Source organism: Ursus arctos, unplaced genomic scaffold (assembly GCF_023065955.2).
Source record: "Ursus arctos isolate Adak ecotype North America unplaced genomic scaffold, UrsArc2.0 scaffold_4, whole genome shotgun sequence".
In the NCBI taxonomy this organism is placed as follows: domain Eukaryota; kingdom Metazoa; phylum Chordata; class Mammalia; order Carnivora; family Ursidae; genus Ursus; species Ursus arctos.
This window is the reverse complement of record NW_026623056.1, coordinates 94,809,780-94,827,695: the sequence shown is the minus strand read 5'-3', so window position 1 is coordinate 94,827,695 and position 17,916 is coordinate 94,809,780. Positions and strand designations below refer to the sequence as shown.

At 53.6% G+C, this 17,916-nt stretch overlaps 1 protein-coding gene across 3 annotated transcripts in view; it reads right to left on the bottom strand.

The window, feature by feature from the left end:
- DIP2A (disco interacting protein 2 homolog A) overlaps positions 1–17,916 on the bottom strand; it is a 115,621-nt gene that overhangs the window by 34,364 nt on the left and 63,341 nt on the right. For 2 of the 3 annotated variants that reach the window (XM_026489146.4, XM_044385148.3), the window contains exons 12-22: positions 17,723–17,832; positions 17,151–17,253; positions 15,530–15,594; positions 15,203–15,296; positions 14,447–14,566; positions 12,803–12,917; positions 11,338–11,477; positions 8,768–8,904; positions 8,405–8,485; positions 7,796–7,923; positions 5,220–5,334 (exon numbers count right to left, since the gene is read on the bottom strand). In XM_026489146.4, the coding sequence (XP_026344931.1) occupies positions 5,220–5,334; positions 7,796–7,923; positions 8,405–8,485; positions 8,768–8,904; positions 11,338–11,477; positions 12,803–12,917; positions 14,447–14,566; positions 15,203–15,296; positions 15,530–15,594; positions 17,151–17,253; positions 17,723–17,832 (1,208 nt within the window). Of the gene's footprint in view, positions 1–5,219; positions 5,335–7,795; positions 7,924–8,404; positions 8,486–8,767; positions 8,905–11,337; positions 11,478–12,802; positions 12,918–14,446; positions 14,567–15,202; positions 15,297–15,529; positions 15,595–17,150; positions 17,254–17,722; positions 17,833–17,916 lie in introns of those variants that run through there. The other variant, XM_026492074.4, reaches the window with a different exon arrangement.

The following is a 17,916-nucleotide window of genomic DNA, read 5'->3' as shown; positions in this document are numbered from 1 at the left end:
ATGGTGGTCCCCAATGCCATTTCCCCTAGGAAGTAGCAGGGTCTCTAGGGTCCAGGCCATGACAGGTCTAGGATGCAAAACACACTGCCTTCCCCCAAGCATCTGAGTTTCCTCGCCTCTGCTTTGGCCTCAAAGAATTCCAAGGGTACATGAGAAGGACATAAGAGCCAACCTGAAGGGGCTCCCACTGACCACTGAAAAATAAAAAAAACTATAATAGACTGAATCACATCAAGTATGTTTGCATCCACTAGTTCTTAGTGAAACAAATAAACAAAACTCAGTGGTCACTTGAAGAGGATTCTAAGAAACCACCTCACTACTCTGAAATCAATCCTTGGTCTTGTTTTCCTGCACAGCCTGCCTCCAGGCCCCTGGGTGGCTGAGGAGGACATGGCGCTCTCCAGAGGAGAAACTCCTAAGGCTGCTCTGGTGAGCCTTGGCAAGCAGGGTAGCTCCGCTGGGAACTCCCGACAGACCAGCGACCTCAGGAGTGCTGAATGGCACAGAGGCACCAGAATCACATGCTACCTTCCAGGAGGAAGTTTTGCCAGAAAACTGAGCCTGAGTCTGATCCAACGGCAACGTCCAGGGTGACTGCAGGGGACAGACGGCTGTATTAGATAACAGCTCAGAGGCACAATCATCAGAGCTCAGGCTAAAGAAACACCCTGCACAAACCACTTATTTTTGTGCACAAACTAACCACAGGAAAACTATGACAGAGGAAGAATCTACAGATTTAAAAAGACTTAGGGACCTTGTCCCCACCAAGTACTTTTTTTTTTTTTTTAGTTCATTTTGATCCTGAATCTAACAAACAAACTAAACTAAACATTAGATAATCAGGGAAGTCTGAATAGTGACCAGATATTTAATTACAACAAGAAATTACTGTTAGGATAAAAACTCTGAACACAGCAGGTATAGAGGGAACATACCTCAATGTAAGGAAGACCATATTTGACAAACCCACAGCTAACACCATTCTCAACGGTAAAAAGCTGAGAACTTTCCCCCTAAGATCAGGAATAAGACAGGGACACCCACTCTTACCACTGCTACTCAACACTGAACTGGAAGTCTTAGCCACAGCAATAAGGCAAGAAAAAGAAATAAAGGTATCCAAACTGGAAAGGCAGAAGTAAAACCATCACTATTTACAGATGACATGATCTTATATATAGAAAACCCTTAAGACTCCACCAGAAACTCTTAGAACTGACAAATACATGCAGTAAAATCACAGGAAACATCTGTCGTGTCTCCGTACACTAGTCTAATGAATGAACCATCAGAAGGAGAAATTAAGAAAACCATTCCATTTACAATTGCACCAAAAATAATAAAATAAAATAAATTTAACCAAGGAGGTGAAAACCTATATACTAAAAACTATGACATTGATGAAAGAAATTGAAGACACAAAGAAATAGAAAGACATTCCATGCTCATGGATTGGAAGAATTAATATTATTAAAATGTCCACTCTACCCAAAGTAATCTACAGATTCAATGCAATCCCTGATTCCAATGGCATTTTTCACAGAACTAAAGCAAATTATCCTAAAATTTGTACGGAACCAAAAAAAGACCTTAAGCAGGCAAAGCAAATTTAAGGAACAACAAAGTTGGAGGAATCACACTTCATGATTTTGAATTATATTTCAAAGCTTTAGTAACCAAAATAGTATGGTATTAGCATAAACACAGACATACAGATCAACGGAATACAACAGAGAGCCCAGAAATAAACCCAAGCACATATTTTTTGATTAATTTGTGACAAAGGAGGCAAGAATATACCACAGGGAAAGGATGGTCTTCAATAAACGGTTCTGGGAAAACTGGACAGCTACATGCAAAAGAATGAAGCTGGACCACTTCTCAGAGCATCCACAAAAATAAAATCAAAATTGGTTAGAGACTTGAACATGAGACCTGAAACCATGAAACTCCTAGAAGAAAACATAGGTGTTAAGCTCCCTGACACAGGTCTTGTTGACGATTTTATGGATTGGGCACCAAAAGCAAAAGCAATGAAAGCAAACACAAGTGGGACTACATCAAACAAAAAAGCTTCTTCAGAGCAGAGGAAACCATCAACAAAATGAAAAGACAACCTACTGAGTGGGAGTAAATATTTGCAAATCACATATCTGATAAGGGGTTAATATCCAAAATATATAAAGAACTCACACAACTCAATGCCAAAAACAAGCAATCCAATTAAAAAATGGGCAGAGGATCCAAATAGGCATTTTTCCAAAGAAGGCATACAGATGTTCAACAGGTACGTGAAAAGGTGCTCAACATTGTAATCATCAGGAAAATGCAAATTTTTAAAAACGAGGGATCGCCTCACCCCTGTCAGCATGGCTAAGATCAACAGCACGAGAAACAACAGGTGTTGGCGAGGATGTGGAGAAAAAGGAACCCTCCACACTGTCGGTGGGAGCCCAGCTGGTGCAGCCAGGGTGGAAAACAGTACGGAGGCTCCTCAAAAAATTAAAAATAGAGCTACACTACGATCCTGCAATTGTGCTACTAGGTATTTACCCAAAAAAACCAAAAGCACTAATTTGAAAAGATGAATGCACCTCTATGTTTATCGTAGCATTATTTACAATAGCCAAGCTATGGAAGCAGCCCACGTGTCCACGGACCGACGAAGGATAAAGATGCGGTGTGTACACCACGGATTATTACACGGCCATAAAGAAGAAGGAGATCTTGCCATTTGTGACAACATGGATGGGCCTCGAGGGTATGATGCTGAGCAAGTCAGTCAGTCAGAGGAAAACACGTCCCACATGATCTCACTTACACGTGAAACCTGGAAACTGAGCGGACAGATTCGGGGAACAGACCGGTGGTTGCCAGAGTGGGGGTGGGGGCGGACGGAACGGGAGAAGGTGTCCGAGGGTACGAACCTCCAGCTACAAAACAGAGTCTGGGGTTGTAGTGCACAGCACGGCGACTAGACATAAAAATGCTGTATTGTACGTGTGGACGCTGCTGAGACCGGAGATCTGAAAAGTTCTCAATCACAAGAAAAAAATGTGTAATTATGTCTGGTGATGAATGTCTACTAGACTTATTGTGGTGATCACTTCACAGTACATGTAACATCAAATCATTACATTGTATTCCTGAAATTAGTATTCGACGTCACGTCTATCTCAGTTCTTAAAAAATAAGTAAATTATTGTTAATTCTTAGAGATGTGATAACAGTATTCCTTTTTTAAAGAAATAAACTCTTTACAGATAAAATGTGATGTCTGGCATTTGCTTCAAAACACTCCTGAGGGAGAAGCGGGGAGGCCAGGTAGGGACCCAGTCAGGACCTGGACAGGTAACTGTTGACCAGGGTGATGGGAACATGGGGTCATGATGATGCAGTCTTTGGATGTTGGTGAGGTTGGTGGGGTCTGGAGCCGATGGCCAAGAAAGAATTCTTGAGTCATCTCCAGTGCAAAAAAGGTGGTTTTATTAAAGCTGAGGAGGGGGGAGGACCCTGTGGGCAGAAAGAGCTGCTGCTCCAGGGTTGTGAGGGGTGGCTGACTATGTACCTTCAAGCTGGGTATGTGAAGACAAGGAGGTGTCCAAAAGGACTTTGATCTGCTCAAGAGGACTCGCAGGCTCCTGGAGGCCTGGCTATTGTCACGCTAACGTTGTGTTTCCCTGGAGCAAGGCATCAACATTAAGATTGGGAGTTTCCGGGAGGAATGTTAGCCCGCCTCGGGTCCTCGGTCCTCCTCAACAGATTGCAGGTTATAAGGACCTTTAATTTTATCTACGTTCCCTTTTTCCTTTGTTTCTCACATCAATTATACTCTTCTTTTTGTTGTGTTAGAAACATTCCATAGTAAAACATCACACATTTTATTAAAAATAGATGTTGTGAGATACTCGTGGGAAAACAGTGCTGGGAAGCTCAGGGTTGCCTGGCGGCCCTGACGCGGACGGCTCCCGCCTGCTTCTACCAGCTTCCTTTCTCGGTGCCCGTGCAGCTTCACACCACGCCTCACAGCCGGCCTGCAGACGGCGGGACACCGGCGGAAATCCACCCAAAGCTCTGGACACCGCTGCCCACAGCAGCTTTATTCGTAAGAGTCGGAAACTAGCAACCCAGACGTCCACCAAGACGTGAACAGACAAGAAGCCCAACTCGGCACGACGACACAGGCTCTCAAAACCACGCCGAGGGAAGGGAGCCGGACAGAGAGGCGACATTGTGCGAGTCCCTTTACCTAGAGCGTCTGTGGTGGAAAAGGAGACGCGCCACACCGCTCGTGCGTGTGGACACGCAGCCGGCCAGCGGCTCTCGGGCTGGGGGACACGGGACAACCCACTGGCGCACGTACTCTGCGTCTTAACGACCGTGGCGCACTGATTCCTTGGGTGCACTGCTGCCCGAACTCGCCGCCTGCACACCCACAGATGGGCTCGTTCTACACGTAAATCGCATCCCAGCAACTGAAACCCCTCACTGGACAGTACCTGCAAGGTTCGTGCACTTCACTGAATGTAAATTTTACTCCCTTTCCCCCCAAAATAGTGCACTGGACTCTAGCTCAGTATTTAAAGAAACGAGTGCCGCCGTGCGGTGCCGGGGAAGGGGGTGCCACACAGCGTGCCGGAGGAGTGGGCAGAGGGACACGTGCGTGACGAGCAAGTGTGATGACGTGCCAACCACCGTGAACCTGAAGACTGGCTATTAGCAGCTCTCTGCGCCAGGCCTTCCACGTCACTCTACCTTTGACGTTTTCACAACAGAACGGCGGAAACCAGCACCAGTGCAGTGACATACATGCTCGTAGCTCCCCCAGGGCCCCTGGCCGTGGCCTGGTCCAAATCTAAGTAATGGTCTCAACTGATATCACCCTAATTGACAGGAGTTACGGGACTGCTGTTTTAGGGCACTCTAACCCTCGCATGGAATTACAGTTTCAAAATGCTGTTCCCTCATCCTTACGAGGCCCGGATTTCTTTAGCGCCACTGTGTGCAGGCAGCACAGGGTGGAGGAGGCCACGACTCTCGGTAAGTCAACTCCGTGATCACGTGTGGGGCGACGGGACACGTGGCCTGCTCGGCACTGGGCTGGAGGCGGGCAGGCAGGCAGGGCTCCGAAGGAGGGGCATGTGCACTGGGATGCGTCAGAACCACTCTCCCGGAGACAGAGGCCAGGAAGGCGGCCAGCCGCCCGGGCCCACCTGCAGCACGCGGCTCATCCACTGGAAGCTGTCCTCCTCGGAGGCGTCGGGCCGCTGCTCGGCCACAAGCACGATCCGGTCATCGTGCAGAACCGTCACGGAGAACACCGCGATCCTGGGGGAAGACGAGGACAAAAATGACCACCCCGCAGAGGACACCAAAGAGGACACGGACGCTTCCTCTCCCTTGAAATGGAGGGTCCAGACGCGCTCGTGTTGAAAGGGCGATCTAACAATGGGCTGCTTGTTGAGAACTGGAAACGTGACCAGTCCCTCGTCTCCTACAGTACAGCTAAAATAAGTGCCAATTCGCTAAAACAAAGAGGACTTCGGTGCAAAGCAAAGCAAGCAGGCACAGATCTTAAAAGAAAATTTCCCTTAATTATAATGTTAAGGCACGTGATACATTTCTTTGTGCAAAAATCTTTGTCTAGAAGTACTATCAGCTGTATTTTTTACTCTAACTGATTAAACCTCTTTCGCTAATGTGGTAACGTCCTGTGTTTTTTGTGGTGTAACGGGACTTGTTTCTCCCGTCTCGCCTTAGGAATTCTGGCGCTTTCCCTTGCTCTGTATTTACTGCCGTTTGCCTCTTACATTTGGAGCTGGTTTTTTCCCTGTGAGACAAGAAGCTGGTCTCCCCATCAAGCCCAGCATACCTCCTGCTCCAGCCATTGTGGACATGCTTGCTTTCTCTTGTTCTCCCCTCCGGCAGGTGCGTGCATAGGTGTGCCCACGCACACACACACACACACACACACACACACACACACTTTACCCAGCACTAAATTTCCCTTGCGTTCATACATCTTGAATGTGTCTCTCTTAGTATCTCATCTGAAGATGTTTTCACCAGAAGGGTCTTTTTGTAACAAAACTTCTGAAACTTATGTACCCAAGAATATTTTTATTACAACTGCACAATTAAGTGACAATTGGGATGAACATAAAATCTAAGTTAAAAATTCCTTTTAATAATTTAAAAACATCATTGCACTGCCACCCTCTCGAGCTGGCCCCAGCGCTGGGGAGTCTCACGGCCTGCGCTTGATCCCGGTGTCGGGCCCTTCTCGAGTCCCGCAAACCCAGCTTCGTGCTGCTCAGATGTTGCCCTCCCCTCCAGGCTGGGCCGCCCCACTGCCGGGTCTGCTGTTTAGATGCCCTTCCTCTCTCCCCGTCTCTCTTGGTTTTTTAAAGTTTCTTATTTTTTCTTACTTTTTTGACCTCCTCTGGAGTACTTCCTTAATCTGACTTTCCAGCTCCTCACTTCCTTCTCTAGCCGTGTCTATCCTGCTATTTATTCCACCTATTGTGTTTGTGTTTAAGAACAGAGAACTCATTTCGTGTGTGTTGAAATATTCCTGGATGTGCTGCTTCTGCTAGCGTACGCACTCCACCGGCTGCGGCTCTAGTTCTTTCTATCTTTTCTTTTTGAGAGCAAGTGAGTGAGTACAGCAGGGACAGGCAGAGGGTGAGTGAGAGTCTTAAGCGGGCTCCATGCCCAGCATGGAACCGGATGCGGGGCTCAATCTCATGACGCTGAGATCGTGACCTGAGCTGGACTCTGAAATCAAGAGTCAGACACTTAACTGACTGAGCCACCCAGGCGCCCCTGTGGCTCTATTTCCAGGTGGCTGTGGTGGTGGGGACAGGCAGGCACCCCACCCAGTGGCAGAAGCAATCACCCACACCCCCAGTAATTGCTCACGGCGGCATTGCCTCGTCAGCTGCCTGCTCAGCCGTCAGCGCCCGGGGCCTCCCTAAGCCACTCAGAAGCAGGTGTCGCCACCCTGATATTATCCTCACAGACACCCGCACCAACAGTGTCCCGTTTCTGCTGTGAGGGCAGGTCATGATGTCCTGGTAGCCCCCGTTCAGGCATCCACACAGGCCCGCCCCGCTGGTTTCTCCTTGGTGGTAACCCCGTCATCCTGACCTACGAGAAGGGCCAGCAGCACCCACCATCTGGCAGAATTCCCTAATAATCTCTTTAAGGAATATTCAAAGGCAGGGTCTGTCCAGGCTCAGAGGTACCCTAGTTTGACTAATAAAAGCACCCCCTTGAGAAGAAGAAAATTTAAAACTGCAGCCAGTTGAGTAGGCCAGCTGGGAGAAAGGGCTGCTTCCTTCAGGGTGAAAAGCCCAGGAGCCGAACAGAGCCGGACCCGGCTTCCCTCTTCACGCCCAGTAAACCGCCCAGGTCACAAAGTCTTGCCTAACACATTCCGAAAACTGGAATAGATGCTCATCCCAGGAGGGGGTAGGACCCTCCGTGTGTCTCTCTAACCCTCAGTAGAAAAGAGAATTGACCTTTGGTGGTTCAGAGAAACTGGTCCTTGACGGTTTGAACCCGCATGTGTGAGGTTCTAGGGTGCTGAGCCCTGTGTGCAGTGAGGACACTAACGGGCTCCTGGCTGCAAACACCGTCCTTTTCTTCGTGAAGATTTTCTGATGAACAGGAATTTTTGGGTTTTGTGTATTCCGATCACTGGCTTTGCTTCTAGTGCAGACAGATTCTCAGACTTCAAGTAGAGAAGGGACCTAGAGCCACAGCACAGGGGCCCGCAGCGCATCACCTGCCTCTGTAGACAAACTTCATGGGCTCCACGGCCAGCGCGGTGGCCACGAGGTCGTCCGCATTGTGTCTACGAACTCCAACCACCATCAGCCCATCCAGCTTGCCCACGACAAAGACCAGGTTATCCTGGAAGCAAGGACACAGGTCAGGACTCAGGACACGCAGGCAGGCCCTGTGGGTCAGGTAGCTGAGAGCTGCTACAGTCAGCTGATGGCATACGGAAACCAAGGGGCACAGACAGGGTCCGGCATCCTGGTGGGCTGGGGTGGGGACAAGGGGACATGGGGGGAGGTGTGGGGGGAGGGGGGTGGGGGGCACAGGGTCCTGCATCCTGGTGGGCTGGGGTGGGGACAAGGGGACATCCGGGGAGGGGGCGGGGGGGGCAGCACAGGAAAGGTGAAGTTGTACAGGACTCAGGCAGAGCTCCCAAAGTCAGCAGCAGGGACCTCCTGGGCTGACAGCACTGTGTCGTGGGTGCTGTCCTGTGGACTGTGGGACGTGGAGAGCATCCCTGGCCCCTAGATCTGCACTGGATGTGGGCAGCATCCCCTCCCCTGAGGTGTGGGCCTGTCTGGAGGCCCCAGTCTTGGCAGCAGGATATACTCACAGGCCCGATGAAGCCCAGCAGCCCCGTTCTGGTGAAAGGCCTGTCAGACACGGGCACACCTCCTGCCGTGACAGGGACAGTCTGCACAGAGCAGAGAGGGGAACGGTTAAGCTGTGCTCTATGGACAGTTGACCAGTTGGCCAGGTGCAGGCCAGGGTGCAGCTCCCCAGATGAGGCTATCACCCAGGGATCCCCGGTGGAGTGGGCAGTCTGCACTCTGCACACTCGGGCATGCACTGTGCTGGCTTCCTGGGCTGACCTTGATGCCCAGCAGGGCTGGGGAGCCGGTGCGCCTTGCCTGCTGCACGCCACTGACGCTTGTGGAAACTCTCTTCAACGTAAAGGGCAGGAAAAGGTACAAACCTCAAAGACACTCTTCGTGATTCCAAGTAGTCCATAGTAGGCCGTGCCAGTGGTGCTGGAGCTGACGCAGATCTCTCCAACCTCATCCGTTTTACAGAGATAAGGGGTACCGTCTACCTTCACAACACAAACGTCAGCTAGAAAGAGAAAAAGCCCTCGAAATCATACACAAGAAACACACGTAAATGGGTCACATTCACAAAGATCTACTTGTAGCTGCATCTGCAGATACAGAAACAAAACATCACACACGCAGCGTGCTCTCACGGCGAATCGGAGGACGTGCATACTACACGCTCTCTCCAGGCGTGGGTCTTTCTGCTTCCCACGTAGGATGTAACCAAAGCACAACGCGTCCTGCACACAGCCCAGGCCAACAGGACACTTGCTCTCTCGTGGACAGATTCTGTGCCCCCTCGTGTCACGGGAGATGCCGGCCGAGCCCTGTCCCGTGCCGTAGCCCCACGCAGCCCCGTAGCCTTGGTGTGGCCCTGTCCACAGCCCAGTCACCTCCGGTGCGGTTGTCACGAAGGTGCTCCCCACGGGACGATCCTGCCTGCTGCCCACTCTGGGCATGCCGGACCTTGCCTGTCGGGTCACTGCAGGCCACCCAGCCCTGCCACAGAGCAGGCATCCCAAACCAGCCTCCAACAGAAGAGCGAAATGCACACCGGAATGTGCAGTGACCGTTAAGGGAAACGCGGTCACCCAGTGAAGAATTAAGCCTGTGGTCACCTGGGCATGGCCCTTCCTTTGACTCTTGAGTGCTCTCTAACACATTCTCATCTCCAACGAGGACAAGGAAGGGGCGCTCATTCACTTGTTTCTGTTCATTCACAAGTCAGAACACAGACTCAGCAGAGACAATGCTGGAGGGGGACGCAGGTCACAGGCAGATACTCCCACATGCTTGCATTTCTGGCAGGGACCCTGACCTAAATCACAAAAGGCCACAAACCCCTTGGGGCGAACACACTGAAAGGTTAGGTCTTTGCTGGAAACAAGACACCATCAGCCTTCAACAAGTCAGTCAGCTCGGCAATGGTCACGACTAACAAATGCGGACCTGGGGAGCATTGTGAACACAGACAGACACACACAGACACACGCATGGGGGGGCACTGTGCACACACACACACGCATGTACACACACACCCCTAAAGGAGCACTGTGCACGCACACACACACACACACACGTACACACCCCCCTAAAGAAGCACTGTGCATGCACACACACACACACGCACACACACGCATGTACACACACCCCTAAAGGAGCACTGTGCACACACACACACACGCACACACACGCATGTACACACACCCCTAAAGGAGCACTGTGCACGCACACACACACGCACACACACGCATGTACACACACCCCTAAAGGAGCACTGTGCACGCACACACACACGCACACACACGCATGTACACACACCCCTAAAGGAGCACTGTGCACACACACACGCACACACACGCATGTACACACACCCCTAAAGGAGCACTGTGTACGCACACACACGCACACACACGCATGTACACACACACCCCTAAAGGAGCACTGTGCACGCACACACACGCATGTACACACACCCCTAAAGGAGCACTGTGCACGCACACACACGCACGTACACACACCCCTAAAGGAGCACTGTGCACGCACACACACGCATGTACACACACCCCTAAAGGAGCACTGTGTACGCACACACACGCATGTACACACACCCCTAAAGGAGCACTGTGTACGCACACACACGCACACACACGCATGTACACACACACCCCCCAAAGGAGCACTGTGCACACTCACACGCACGCACGCACACACACATGCATGTAGGGTGGGTCACGACAGCTGCCCATAAATCTCAGAAGGGCCCGCATGGCGAGGAGGAAGCGGAGCAGCTGGGGGGTCGCCACAGTGAGGGGCAAATGCAGAGCAGCATGCACAGAGCATCCCCCGCTCTCAACTGTCACTGCGTCTCCCGGGCCAGGCTCGGGTCTCCATTTCCCTATGTGACACTCCGCAGGGGAATCACAGGCAGGCCACCCCATCGCCCTCTTCTCGTGGCACTGCCACGGGGCCGGCATTCAGGTCCAGGGCGCCCCAGGGGCAGGAAGACGCACATAGGAATTTCTTGCAACCTTCAGAGTCATGCTCCTGACCTAACACACCCTTGCTACCCCCGGCTGGTGGCAGCCGGTCATCAGGCTGTCTGCAGACCTGGCGTGCTGTGAGCTGATCAACACCTGCATGTGTGCAACGTGATGCCCGTGCCCGACATGTGGTCGGTGCGTCAGTTCCCAGACCCTGGAGAAGCACACAGACTGCTCAGAGGCCACCGACAGACCCTCGTCATTTTGCTCAACCCTAAATTTAATACAGAGGCAGGCAAAACACTGAAAAAAATCACATTATAAATTAAAATCCAATTTACATGGAAAAACACTGTTAGGAAGCTTTTTACTTGTGTGCTTGCAGAGCACTCCCACGAAGCCCGGAGCCCTCTGGACTCCTGTTACGTCAAGCAGCTGCAGGACCGGACACACTCCAGCTCGTCCCTTACCTCCCGGCAGCGCCTGGCCAACGTCCTGAACGGTAAGAACGGACAACTTTTCTTCGGTATCTACTCTGATCACACCAAAACTGAGACCGTTCATCGACAGGACAGCTTTTCTTGGTGGAGGTCCTCCCAGGTCTGGCGGCCTAGAAGACAAAGGCGGACACACTGATGAGGGGACAGAGTCCATGGGGGAGGGATCTGTGCCCAGCCTGCCTGCAGGACGATGCTGCCCAAAGCCTCTGCTCTGCACCGCGCTCCGTGAGGACACCGGCCGTGCGGCTGGCCATGGGGGACAGGCCTCCTGAAGGTGCCGCGGCATCTCACCCCGCCCGGAGGCATCCGGTGGGCCTGTGGCCACAGTCTAAGTGACACTCTGTGACTTCCCCAGGAGGTCATAACGCTGACCAAGCTTCCACCTGGCTGTGCTGGGACATTTGCTGGGAGCCCTGGGCAGCAGGACAGGCCCCGAGGAAGCCCGGGGCAGTCCCCAACGCGTCCAGTCCAGAGACCAGAGATTGCAAGCCAGAACCGGCCAGTGGAGCCCTTCCCAAACTCCTGATGCATAATGCCAGACGCCACCAAGCGTGGGAGTGAGGTGCCCCACGGCCAGAGCAAAGGAGAGGAATACTTTATGGTTTGTGAAGGATAAAGATGTTCTTTCTCTTCTTAGTTATTTAATGTTAGGGTTATTTAATACTTGCACATACAGACTATTTACAAATATACTAATGTAACACAAGACCATACCATGACTGATTTTCTAACAATTGGGTTAAGGGCAGAAAATTAAGGCAGAGACATGCTCAACTGTGAGCACACCGCCCTCTACGCCAGGAGGGCACTCAGAGGCCGCTGCGGACAAGAGCCCTAGGGCAGGTGAGAGGTGGCCCAGGAAGGAGAAGATGGCCTGGGGAGCCACATGGGTATGTTAGGCGCAGGAAGGACGAGAGCCTGCCAGCTCTGAGGACTCCCGACCCCACCGTCCAAGCTGAGATGGGGGAGCACAGAGAGAATGCAGCTGTGAGAGCTGCGGGGGGCTTCCTCCGGAGGGGGTGGGGGCTGAGTTGTGGGCTAGGGTGCTTCTCCAGGACAGCCCGCAGGCACAGTCCCCCGTCCATGCTGCCGGGCACTGGAGATGCCAGGGCCCCGTTCGGGGCAGGGAAGAGCTCCAGGCTGTGATGCTTACGAAGGCCAAGGAGGAAGAGAAGCCCTCAGAGGGAAAACGAGCCCAGAGATCACAGCTCCGGGAGCCGCTGCCCAAGTCCCCGCACGGATCCAGGCTAGCGTGAGACACGCGGCCAGCAAGGGCGAGGGGCCCGGGGCTGCTCCCTCAGCACGCGCACACGCCTGGGAAACTGCACAGAGTGGAGCACTGCTTCGTGAGCTCTCGTGCTTGCAGACCGACCACGCTCGGCAGCATCGGTAGCAGGTGTGGGAGGAAGACGGAGCAAGCAAGCGACCGCCTCACCTGCGGACGGCGACCGTCAGCGCCTCGGGAGAACTGGCGCAAGGACAGATGACCTCGGGCCTCAGCCCTCTGGACTGGAAGACGTTGAGGAACGCATCGCAGGAGGAAATGGACCCTGCGTGAGACAGAGGGAGACGCGGGGTAACCGGAGGGCTGACGGGGACGGGCCTGACCCGACACACAGGCACACGAGCTCCAGGCCGTCGTGACATCAGGACACTTGTGGGGAGGGGTGGGGCTGCCTCCACGGAACACACGACGCGTCTTGAACCCCCAGCAGGTGAGAGTTGGACGTTTCTCAGGGAAGGCCTCTGTCTCGCCCCTGTGTTGCCTCTGAGCGCTAACGCGTCGCCAGCCCTGCCCTCGCCCCGTCTCCTCACAGGTCTGCTGCGTGAGCAGCATGTATGGGGCGAACTCCCTCATCACGAGGCCCAGGTGCACGAGAGCCCCTGCTGCTGGGAGCGCCTCAGGGCTGCGGGGTCGGCCAAGTAACCGCCCACAGGGGCAGCCTTCGCGCCATCCCCGGGCTGTCCCTGCTGCTCCCCTACTCGCCCCGGCCAGTCTGAGGTGCCACGGATACGGAAGCTTAGCTCCCAGGCAGGAGAGTGCGGCCTGCTCAGGGCTGCCCCATCGGGGCCCCAGGCTGTACCACAACCTCAGGGACCCTGCCGCAGCGAGGCTCACGGAAAAGGAGGGGTGCTGCGTCCCGCTCTTGCTGGGCACTGGCAGACAGCAGAGGACACACGAGACAACCCAGTGGTTCAGCGCCACAGGGAACCGGAGGGCATGCAGCGCGGCAGGACCTGATGTCTGTGTGGGACCGGGTCTGGGGAGGGCCTCCCGGTGGGAAAGCTTAGCGGCTAAGAGGGTGGAGCCCGGTGCCAGGGGAGGAGCTGCTGGCGGCTGGCAGAGTGGAGGATCTGCGGGGACGTGATGCAAGGACCGGGCACGTGACTGGGTTCAGGCACCCAGCCCTGGGTGTCTTGGAGGCAGGATGGAGGGACCCTCCAGGGCCCAGGTAGGGGTGGAGGCAGTAGACGGCAGGGTGCCCTCCTGAGCCGTGGGGGACCCAGGGGTGCAGGGCCGTCAGGGCCCTCCTCGCAGGGGACTAGATGAAAGGCCAGCCTCTGGCCCAGGGTGCTTCAGTGCAAACACAGCGGCACATAGCTGTTAAACCAACGCGAAAGCGACCTGGTCGAGGGTTTTGTGCTGCACGGAAAGCCCCACGGAGCCTCCCCAGGGAACGCCCTGTGGCAGGCCTCAGACAGCCGCCCACGAGCAGCCACGCTCAGACCCTACGCAGAGCCCAGGGCGCACAGCGGCATTCCAGGGGAAATCCCGGCAGGAGGTCAAGCCGCATCGCTGGGGCCACAGGGGCAAGGACACCGGGACAGGCCCCCAGTCCATAACCACATTCTGGGCATCTCTTAACGTATCTTCTGTCTGCAGTGTTAAAATCGCTTTTACATTCAGTGCCCTCAAGAGCATGCACGAGAGAGGCCAGTGAGTCCCCGTCGCAGCAGCACCTTGACCCCACAGCACTCTTTCTTAGCGCGTTGCGCTCGAACCTCTTCCTCTTCCCTCCCGAGTCAGGCCTGCGGGGCGAGGCCACGGCCACGGCCTCACGCGGCTGGGCTTACTCACAGGGGTTAGCGCCGTCGGCCACAATCAGCATGCGCAGTGAGCTGAGGCTGACGTCCCTCTGACCTCGCTGAGCTAGGAGAGACCAGTGCATGTCGCGGGACTTCACCAGCGCGGCCCGGGCTGCAGAGGGGGAGCACAGAAGTGCCCTGCGTCACGGGAAAGCGGCACCCCGGCACCTCACAGACACACCCGAGTCAACATGGGTCCCCAGGAAGAGTGAGTGTGAGGACAGACCCAGGGCCCAGCCTCGGGGGTTCACCAAGGTGCCCTCCAGCCCTGCTGGAACAGAGCCTGAGGGACGAGGAAGCCCTGCGTGACCGAGGCAGGGGGCAGGGAGGGCAAGGCCTCTGGGCAGCCCCATGGCCCTTTGTCTACACTCCTTCCTTCCTTAGAATCAACAGCTCCACCACGGGCGGCTTCAAAAGCCCCAACTTCAGATTAAAACCATCTCCACTATTAAGAACTGGGAGTATTGATGTGACTCTAAAGAAAATTTCAAGAGAATAAAATTAGTAGCCTATGGTGTTTGCCGCAGAGAACTGTCACAGGGCCATCCCCCACAAGGGCCGCCCAGGCCGTGCGCACAGGCCAAGCAGTGTCCACGACCGGTCACGGAGCACGCGGGCCGTCGGGGCTCCTCTGCTCCTCCCTGCAGTTCTGCATGTCGGCTTGACTACCTTCTTCGTCACCAAGGGTTAAATCAAAGTGACTTCTCGAAACCAGGGTGAACCAGATGATGGCGCTACTTCCCGTTACCTTTGTACGAACACACTTTCTGGATCCAGGACAGAGGGTTCGCCTTCATCAGTGCGTACGGGATGCTGATGACGTGCATCCTGTTCATGACGCTCTGTGGAAGAAACGGGGTGCTCAAGGGGCAGGCCTCGTGCGGGTGCACGCAGCAGAGGGCCACACCGCGCCAGAGAGGGCAGAGACAACGTCAACGCCCTTCTCATGATGACATGTCAGTTCAGACAAGGGTTAACTACGTCACCTACAAATAGGGTTTGGTGTCATCTACTGATACGAAGCGTTAGGGCCCCTCCACTCCAACAAGTAGGTCATTTAGCGTACGACACTCACTGTTAACACTCCATGCCACAGACCAGCATCCCTTTTGAAATCCAGCACATTTGTTAATGTCTCAGCTGAAAGTGGACAAAGATGGTTAAACCACTTGCGACCCTCTTCACGAGTCACGTGCATTTTTAAAGAAACTCTGAGATGAATACGTTGATTGACATGAAGAGCTCTAGGAAACATACACAGCATTTCCAAATACCATGCACCAATTAATCAATCGTCTTGGTTATTGTACTCAAACTACCAGAACAACTCAGAAGTAGGTCATACAATTTTGGATTAAAACAGAGCTATGCTGGGACGCCTGGGCGGCTCTGTCGGTGAAGCGTCTGCCTTCGTTGCAGGTCATGATCTTGGGGTCCTGGGATCGAGCCCTGCATCGGGCTCCCTGCTCAGCGGGGAGCCTGCTTCTCCCTCTCCCTCTCCTCCTCCCCCTGTTTGTGCTCTCTCTCTCCCTCCCTCAAATAAATAAAAATCCTTAAACATCTTGAAAAAAACAAACAAACCCACAGAGCTGTGCTGACCATTAATCTGAAAACATAAGGACCAGCGTGTACTTGAGCGGCCCCTCGAGGCTCTCCCCCTGCAGTGAGGTGTGGGGTCAGGACTTGTCAGGGTACATCCAGACTCCCCCATTCTCACACGAGGCCACCACCCCGCATCTTTGGGACACGTCACGTGCTGCTCGCGCTGCTTCCCTCGCAAAGCTGCTCTCTCTGTTCTCCTCCAGTAAGGGCGGCGACCTGGGTCCAGGCCCCCCACCAAAGCCACAGCAACCCCGAGGTGCACCCCACAGGAGGTGGCAACGGTGAACACAAGTCGGCTGTGCCAGGAAACGCAACTGCTTTCTGAGTAAGAGTTCTGCACGCACGCCCTTTGTTAGCTGAAGCGCCCAAGTGATGGGCGGTACGCACACGTCCAGAACAAGAAAACCCTAGGACTTAACAGAACCAATTCTCAAAAAATTATTCAGGCCCTTGAATATATCTAAAATCACTCTCCAAATCTCCACTGAAGTCTTGAGCGACTCCTGACTTTCATTTTACTTTATTTTGCTATTTTATTTTCCTCTCACTTTTAAACACCCGTATTTTAGTTCTTTAAACTACCCCTCGATTTACTTTCTAGTTTTATTCAGTTCCGGTATTGTTATAGTAGGGAAACTACCATGTATCCATTTTTACAGTTTTTTAAAACAATAGTTCTCTAAGCTAAATATCTGATATTTCACAGTAAGTGGGGAGAGGTGCTACCCACGTCACCAACAGAAAATCTATGACTTTCGAGATTCCGTTTGTATGTCTGCATGCAGGACAGTTTAAGCCAAAACCACAGTCACAGAAAACAGTAATACAAAAGTGGGTCCATTAAGACGGTTTTCCATTTTTTTAAGTACAAAATGCACTGCCCCTCAGCTATGCCATAGATGGAACCCGACCACCGGGCCTAAGGGGTGGCATACAACTTTCATGCTCTGTAAAATCAACATACACACGCATGTACGGAAAGCAGTGGGGCTGCCTGGGAGCACAGCACCCTGAGCACTCCGGCCCCCGGCCCCACCTGGGCGAAAGGGCTGATCGACACTCAGCCACAGTCCCTAGGGGCTGCACACCCTTACCTTCTGAGTAGCCACAAGCCTGGGTCAGAGCCCGGCACTGGGCCAGCAGGGATGCGTGGGACACCGTGACCCCAACTGTGCTGCCTTCTTTGCTGGTTTTATACTGAAAGATTTCAAGAAAAAAAATCCATTATGTGATGCTTCCGGAGGTCACGGCAGACGGAACGGGAGGCTGAACGGGAGGCTGTCAGAATTTACAAAGAAGTGCCGGTCGCCCGTCCTTCACTAAGTGTCCCGACACACAGCAACACACGTTACACCATGACTCTTGGGGTGACACTGCAGAGGAAACTGGGGCACCCCTGGGGTAAGGGCCTGGGCACAGCAGTGCTGCGGGCTCCCCCATGATGGCCGACATCCCCAGGGCAGCCAGCGAGGGACAATCCAGTAGGAGTGAAACCACACCTGTGTGAGCTCCCCTACGACCCTTCTGTGTCCGGGGTGAAGTTCAAACAGGAGGGTAAGTTTAAGCCTGTAATCTAAAATAAATGGCAGCTTACACTCTTATGAGAAACAAGAGCTGAGTCTGTGGGGGCTGCTTCAACGTGCTCTGAGTTAGACGAGGCCATTACCTCGATGTAGGCGGTCCCAGTCCCTGCATCCTGGGCCTGCGGGTGCCAGTCTCGGGGGGGCTTGGTCAGATGCTTCCCATCGATCACCAGCCAGGAGAGCGGGGGCCAGCCTGCGAGGGTGGACAGGGCACCAGCCCAGAGGAGTGGTCAGCAGGCCTCAGGGCTGAGCACCCACCACACAGGCACCGGCTACT